The sequence below is a fragment of the Rhinopithecus bieti genome, unplaced genomic scaffold (assembly GCF_001698545.2).
Source record: "Rhinopithecus bieti isolate Rb0 unplaced genomic scaffold, ASM169854v2 scaffold_52066, whole genome shotgun sequence".
Classification (NCBI taxonomy): domain Eukaryota; kingdom Metazoa; phylum Chordata; class Mammalia; order Primates; family Cercopithecidae; genus Rhinopithecus; species Rhinopithecus bieti.
Window position 1 is genome coordinate 401,043 of NW_016820486.1, and position 7,718 is coordinate 408,760.

Consider the following 7,718-nt stretch of genomic DNA (forward strand, 5'->3'; position numbering starts at 1 on the left):
TAGAGACAAAGTCTCACTCTGTGGCCAAGGCTGGAGTGCAGTGGCACAATCATAGCTAATTGCAGCCTCAAACTCTGAGGTTTATGCAGTCCTCCCACCTCAGCCTCCTGAGTAGCTGGGACCACAGTCATGGCACCATACCTGGCTTTCTCTCTCACTCTCTCACTTTCTCTCTCACTCTCTCTCTCTCTCTCTCACTCTCTCTCTCTCTCTCTCTCACTCTCTCTCTCTCTCTCCCCCTCTCCCCCCCCCCCCCCCTCTCCCCCCCCCCCTCTCCCCCCCTCCCCCCCCCCCCGGCGTCTTCCTTTTTTTTTTTTTTTTTTTTTGGAGACGGAGTCTTGCCCTGTCACCCAGGCTGATCTTGAACTCCTGGCCTCAAGTGATCTTCCTGCCTCAGCCTCCAAAAGTGCTGGGATTACAGGCATGAGCCACCACACCCAGCCTAGATGTGAGTTTTCAAGCTCTGGTTGTCTTCCTGCAATTATTTCAGTGCTTGTTACTCTTCCCTGTGATGGTTCTCTTGTATAAGTTGAGGCTTATTACTACAGTATCTTTTGAATTTTTTTTTTTTTATTTTTTTGTTTTTTTCTTGCCCTGTTTTATGGTGCTGATCTTGCTTTTTTTATCCTAATGAAAATCGTATAACCTAAAAGTAACCATTTTAAAGTGTATATTCACAAGGCTGTGCAGCTATCCAATACCACTATCTAGTTCTGGAGCATTTTCATCACCCTGAAAAGAAAATCTGTGCCCTTTAAGCGGTTACTCCCCTTTCCCTCCTCCCTCGCCCCTTTAATTCTCACATTTGGTGCTTACCTTGGATGAGGAAAACCCTCTTGCTTTGAAACGTCTGGGCGTGCACGCTCAGGCGGTTAATTGTGCTCTTTTATATACTCATCTCTTAACGACATCACTGTTACTGTGAATGGCAAAACAAATATTCTCATCTGCCTGTGAGTGTTTAGTTTCCAATTTTAAATCATGCTTTACTCCAGCAGTCCCCAGCCTTTTTGGCACCAGGAACTGGTTTTGTGGAAGACAATTTTTCCATGAACCTTTGGTGGGGATGGTGTGCTGGTTTTAGGATGATTCAAGTGCATTACATTTATTGTGCACTTTATTTCTATTATCACATTGTAATATATAATGAAGTAATTATACAACTCACCATAACGTAGAATCAGTGGGAACCCTGAGCTTGTTTTCTTGCAACTAGACGGTCCCACCTGGGGATGATGGTAGACAGTGACATCATCAGACATTAGAATCTCATGAGGAGTGCACAACCTAGATCCGCCACATGCGTGGTTCACAATAGGGTTCTCACTTCTATGAGAATCTAATGCCACTACTGCTCTGACAGGAGGCCGAGCTCAGGCGGCAATGCAAGTGATGGGGAGCCACTGTAAATACAGATGAAGATTTGCTCTCCTGCCACTCACCTGCTCTTTGACCCAGTTCCTAACAGGTCACAGACCAGCACCAGTCCGTGGCCCGAGGGTTGGGGACCTCTGCTTTTCTAGGTTTTGTTTTTGATAAGGCAAGGTCCTTGTTTATCCCCAGTCTTTGGGGTCTGGTCTTATGAGAATGGTGGTAGCCATTCCCCACTGAACATGCTAGAGCATTCTATATACTTTTGAATCAGCACAAACTAGGCACATCCCATTCCTGTCAAACATATCACCTCCCTGTGTCTCATCTGAGCTGGAAACTCTTCACTGCCAAGTTTGGCGCCAGGTCCTGTTGATCCATCCATTGAAACTGTCTACCAGGATGTTCCTGTTTACAAGGCCAAGGTGATGGACATTGACCTAGCCTTCCCCTCGCGCATTGCTGCCTTGCATTTCCCATCCTGGTGTCCTCTACGCAGAGGGACAGACCCCTGGCCTCTACCAGAGGATTCTGCAGATCAGCGCATTTTCTATGCCTGTGTCATTGTAGACACTGCATGTGGAATGAAGTTTTTTAACTGCTCCAATCCCTCAAAACCACAAGAATGCAGTGTGAAATACCATAAAGAATGCCAGACAGGGCCCTGAAGACCTGAACCCAGCTGAGAGGGCTGCTAGCTCACATGTGACATTATGCACGTTGTTGCTCTACTCTGATCCCTGTTCCTTGTCTGTCAAATGATGGAGCTGTGCTACAATCTCTGCAGCCTTTTCAGTTTTGAGACTCCACTGCTCTCCAACACCTCTAACTCCTTGGAGCCAGAGCCAGAGGGATCAGGAGGCATAAAACAGCAGCTAGGGCCAAGGAGCCAGAGCGTGGAGGCGGACTGTGCATGACATTTTATCATGTCGGGGCAATTCTGTCATCTTCAGTGACCCCACCCCTCCAGTGCCTGGCTAGCCTGGTTGGTCGAAACAGGCCCCAAAACAGCCTCCTTGCCTTTGGTCCCCTCACCATTGCAGTTACAGTGTTTCCAGATGGGTCCTCGGTACCCATCTGATTCTAATTTCCCCAAATGTGTTGTAATCATTGCAGTTCGGTTTACATGTGCAATATGCCAGGTACTTGATAGGCATTTTCTTTTTTTTCTGTTTGTTTGTTTTGTGTTTTTGAGACAGAGTCTCACTCTGTTTCCCAGGCTGGAATGCAGTGGCATGATCTCGACTCACTGCAACCTCCGCCTCCCAGGTTTAAGCGATTCATCCACCTCAGCCTCCTAAGCAGCTGGGACTACAGGCACACACCACAACACTTGGTTGGTTTGTGTATTTTTAGTAGAGACAGGGTTTCACCATGTTGGCCAGGCTGGTCTCGAACTCCTGACCTCAGGTGATCTGCCCGCCTCAGCCTCCCAAAGTGCTGGGATTACAGGCGTGAGCCACCGTGCCCAGCCAGGCATTTTCAATGCTCACAACAACTCTATGAGGTGTAGGTACTCATTTATGCCTATGAGGACACTGAAATTTGTGGAGAGCAGCATTTGTTCCAGATCACACAGCTGGAAAGAGGCAGAGCTGATATTCAAACCCAAGTTTGTCCCTCAAGCCAACACCCCACACTGCTTTGGGAGTGAACATAGTGTCTTGAGGCTTGCAGGGTAGGTCACAGACACCAGAGCAGTGTCTTTGGTGCTGGGGATGAAATACTTGTTGGCATTTAGTGTGTTTACTGGGTGCCAGTCCCCTCAGTAAGCACTTGTATTATGTCCCCAACATGGGATTCTGCAAAGTAGAAATTTTAGGTCTCACAGGTGAAGAATCAAGCTCAGAGAGGTTCACTTGCCCAAGGTCTCATGACTAGAAAATGGCAGAGCAGCCAGGATTTGAACCCTGGCAGCCTGGTGCCAGAGCCCACCCTGTTAATCACAAGTAGAGAGGTTCTTGATGTTCTGATCCCATTCATTATGAGGGAGAAAATATTTCTCTGCTGACAAACTGTTAAGTGGAAATTTACCCTCATTTCTCCTGAGCCTTAGGGGTGTCACTTAAAATCACGTATTCAACAAACAAATGCCTTCTAAGTACTGAGCACTGTGCATGACGGTTTTATTGTGATGTGTCTTATTTTTACGACAATTTAGTGTCGAGTGATATGCTAGAGGTGTGTCTAGGGTGTGGCTTGTCACTTATTAGCTGTGTGACCTTACGCAAGCTTCTTAACCTCTGTTTTCTCATCTGGGAAATGGGAGTGATGGTGCCTGTCGGTTCTGATGTGTGTAGGTGCTTCACCAGATGCTGAAGTGTGAAGGACAGGCAGGCATCACGAAGCAAGCAATAGCTAGAAGCTGACTCCGGATAGACCTCAATCTCCTGGGTGAGGAAGGTGGTGGAGGTGGTCTTGGGACTTTGGGCCAAGTGGCAAGAGTGGTGGGACTGGGAATTTTAGACCAGGGTGCTTTTCCTCAGCAGAGCTCGAGCCATCCACTCAGGTTTTGCAGGCCAAGCAGGCTAGAAGGGCAAAGGGATAACAGGAGTGAGGAGGGAAATGAATGAAATGCAGACCATAGAATCTAGGGCAGATGGGGAGGGGCGTTAGGGTGGGAAGGGGCTGAGAAGGAGGGTGGACTGAAGACTGGAGGGCAAGGAACTGTCACAGTGAGGAAGAGTTCCGGAATGGGAAAGAGCACGTGGGTAGGCAGGGGAGCATGCGTCTGGATGCTGAAGGCCCAGGGCTCAGCCGAAGCGGATCGAGAGCATAAGCCGGGGCCAAAGCCCTTAATGAAGGCAGATGGGGTCCCCTCTCCATCCCAGGCCTGTCTCCTCTCCCCTGTCCCAGTGGGGCTCCTTTCCTTGCTGTAGCCTTGGGAACTCAGCCCAGTCCTTTGGGAGCAGTGAGGGCAGCCACTTCCCATCCCCTGACCCAGCCTCATGTCCCTGAGGCCCCACATGACTAGACAGACTTCATTGATTTCAAGGTTTTCATGGCGAATTTCTGTAAGGAAACACACACAAGCGGATGTGCCACATTCCTAAAAGTGCTCACAGTTTCTTGCTGACAGGTTGTTCCCTTCTCAGAAGGCAAACATTAGCACCAAAGGGCTTCTGCCCTTTGCTTTCATTACCCTCAGCATGAGGCCCAGTTAAGACTAACACCTCCTCCTCCCACCCAGTTCTGCTTGCAGGGGCCCTTATGGTGTGAAGCCCCTTCCACCGGGAGGAGAGTGCAGCAGACACCTGTCGAATGGGGCCTCTTGTGCTGTGCCGTAAGGGCCACATGGGTGTAGACAGGTTGGATGACCCAAGAACACAAGCCTCAGAGGTGAAGAAAAGACACTAGTGTGTGGTGCTAGTCTAGAAGCAGTGGCAACTGGGGAGCCTCAATGACGGGCCAACCCCTGCCTCTGCCCACAACATCCCTGCATGTTGCCCCCAACTGAAGTGCATGGGCCCAAATGGGCAGCCTCCTTAGTGAGTCACATCCACAAGGAGCGAGGGTGTCATTCAGCTGGCAGGTGGAGGCAGCCACAGTTGAGATGGTCACGTTCAACCCGGACCCCAGGTTCCAGAGGGCACAAGGGGAAAGGCATAGCGAGGTAGCACCCAACAAACAGGGACCAAGATGGCTACTGAGTGCCATGCTTCATCGGGGATTCCCTCCCTAATTCCCTGGTCAAACCAATTCATCCTTTTTCAGGGATGTGAAAATCTGGGAAATACTATTTCAGGTCAGAGTGGTTTCCATTTTTATGTATTTATTTGTCAATCAAATGTGGTTTTACAGGTTTGTTTGTAATTCCTATGTTTCGTGCACCTGCACTGAACTGAGTATATCCTGGAAGGAAAATAAGTCATTTGGGTTTCTGGATTAGGAGTATCACCTTATAGCGAGTCCACCAGGCAGAATGAAAAGACAGGAGGCAGGTTATTCATATGCTGCTTTATTTCTGTAAGGATACACTGAAACGTTAGATGATAATAGCTAATGACAGAATGTAGAAATGAGGCATCAGCTTCTCTAACCACTCCTACAAGAATGTTAGTATGTACTGTCATTACATGTTTACTTTTGATATTGTCTCATTATACTATGTCATATAATAATGTAGAATACAGTAAGTAGGTGATCCTGCATTTCAGGTAAGCGGTAGGTGGAAATCCAGATTTCCTCTTGAGGAAAAGTCCTAGGAATCACAAGAGAAGGGACGTTGCAGTCCTCATTAACACATGGACAAAGAGCAGACAACTACTACTTTACAAGGGATTCAACTCGTCACTGTTGTGAAATGTCATATCCATGTTGATGGCAGCCCTGGCGCCTGCTCAACTCCCCCTCTAGAGTTTTGCGGTTACTTCTGTAGGATGAATTTCAACACTGCAGGAATAGGTGAGGGGCTAAAATATTTTCATGCAAGTTTCCAAACCCATAAACTATTTTGCTATCAATTAAAATGTTAATTAAAACAATAAAAGGACAGCAGGGTTAGTTTTGTTAAGCTTCCAGAAGTATTCGTTGTGACGATGTTCCTCTGAAACAGGCTCGTTTTCTCAGGTCTGTCTGTCTACACTTCCCAAATCACCTGCATGTTCCATGCTTTAAAGTAGGAACGCTCAGAAAACATGCCACACGGGGAAACCAAACGTTAGTACGGGGAAAGGTCAGTTTAGAATTACAGCTAAGTTCAAATGTTAATTTTCTGGAAATTCGTGTTAGTCATTTGAAAGCACAAAAGAACAGAAGGAAGGGCAGAGTTCTGATGAGGAAGTTAAACCATGCATGTCAGTAAGTTCTTTTCCTGCTCACAGAAGAGGGTGAGCAGTGAGTTGGAGCAGCCGCTGCAACTCTTGCATGTCGTGTGTCTACACGGTGGGTCCCAGCTGAGGCACGAGAGGCACCTCAGTGGGGGCTTTATCTCCTATGCTTCTTGCTTACATCACTAAGTGGCTAAATGATTAGCACTTTTCTGCTCTATGAGAAACATGCAGAAGAGTCAATCTACCTAAGTTTTCATTTTTAAATTGCAGTCAGACAGAAATTCACTTTGCTGCAGGGTTGCTTTTTACTAAATGCTAATATGATCACTGTGTGCCCTTATTTGAGTAATACTGTAAAATGGGAGAAAAGACGGAAGGAGAACTTTAAAGAGGGGAAGGACCACTCTTCCCCTATTGATGGTATAGGGCAGAAAGTAAGGACACAAAGAACGAGATTCAAATGCCATTTTACAGGACAGGAGCCCCTGTCAGTTTACAGCTTTTTGGCACAGTCGGGGCAATACACTTGCTCCTGGTGGAAAACAAAGCGCTTGTTGGCCAGATTCACGGAGCATTTTTTGCAGTGGAAGCAGTAGTCGTGCCAGGATTGTCCTTCATAGGCCACCACACTGGAGCCTTTACCAAACCCTGGGGAAAAAAAAAAGAAAAAAAAAAAAAGAAAGAAAACAAGAAAAACAGCTGAATGAATACAGGCGAGGAAGCCACGATTCAGAGAGATAAAATGACGACCTGCCCCACTCACAGACTGACAAGCACGCAAGAGCCAGTGTCTGCCTGGCTCCCAGACCCCCTCCTCCACTCCATCGTGCACAGTCCCCCACGCCGCCATTGTCCCCCATGCCGCCGCAACCCTGCTATGGCTCTCAAAGACCTGAGAAGATGCCGGAGCCCGGCCAAGGGCTTCCCTGATGTAAAGACCCCACACGTTCCCATGCCACCGCGCTATTGCCCTGTGACGCGCACCGACCTCCCAGCATAACCAGTTTCTTTGATTTAGGTCAGGGCCATGACATCAAAGTGGCCACCAGGAGGCAAACTTGGGCTGTTCGTAGGGTGTGCACTTACCGGGCCTCGAGGAGCTGCTAAGCTTCGATTTTTTCTATAAAGAACCACCACCCACGAGGGACAAGTCCTCTCTCCACCCGGATGCCTGCCCCGGAGGTTGGCGCTGGGAAACAGGGTGAGAGGCAAGCGTTTCCCGTGGCACACTGGGGGCTTCCTAGCTTTAGAGACTGGGTGGCTCACTCTTGACACAGTCCTTTTCCCTGAGGATGGCAAAAGTCTTCTCAAATGTACATTTCAAGGCTCCCCGGGAAGATGGGAAAATTGGAGGCAAGGGAAAGGGCCCAGGGCACGTGGATCGCGGCCGCGAGATGAGGAATGAAGTGATTAGCTTTGCTGATCGCAAAAACAAATAAACAGCAAACCAAAAAACAAAACAAAAAAGAAATCCTGCCAACAGGCATCTCTGAACTAGCCTTCAGCTATGGGGTATTACAATCCCAGATTATCACTCTTCGGCCTCCCTTCCCCTTTCCCTTCCCCACCTCCCCA

The 7,718-nt window shown here is 48.2% G+C and overlaps 2 protein-coding genes across 8 annotated transcripts in view; one reads left to right on the forward strand and one right to left on the reverse strand.

Moving 5' to 3' along the window:
- The window catches only part of MAP7D3 (MAP7 domain containing 3), a 36,174-nt gene extending 34,135 nt beyond the window's left edge, over positions 1 to 2,039 (forward strand). The window contains 1 exon segment of the mRNA XM_017859809.1: positions 1,738 to 2,039. Within this exon segment, the coding sequence (XP_017715298.1) occupies positions 1,738 to 2,039 (302 nt within the window).
- A 3,270-nt stretch (positions 2,040 to 5,309) lies between these two features.
- The window catches only part of FHL1 (four and a half LIM domains 1), a 50,896-nt gene continuing 48,487 nt past the window's right edge, over positions 5,310 to 7,718 (reverse strand). For 4 of the 7 annotated variants that reach the window (XM_017859812.1, XM_017859814.1, XM_017859811.1 and 1 more), the window contains 2 exons: positions 7,230 to 7,429; positions 5,314 to 6,791 (listed from right to left, as the gene is read on the reverse strand). In XM_017859812.1, coding sequence (XP_017715301.1) covers positions 6,708 to 6,791; positions 7,230 to 7,429 — 284 coding nt within the window. In that variant the 3' untranslated portion in view covers positions 5,314 to 6,707. Of the gene's footprint in view, positions 6,792 to 7,229; positions 7,430 to 7,718 lie in introns of all 7 variants that reach the window. The other 3 variants (XM_017859815.1, XM_017859817.1, XM_017859816.1) reach the window with 2 other exon arrangements.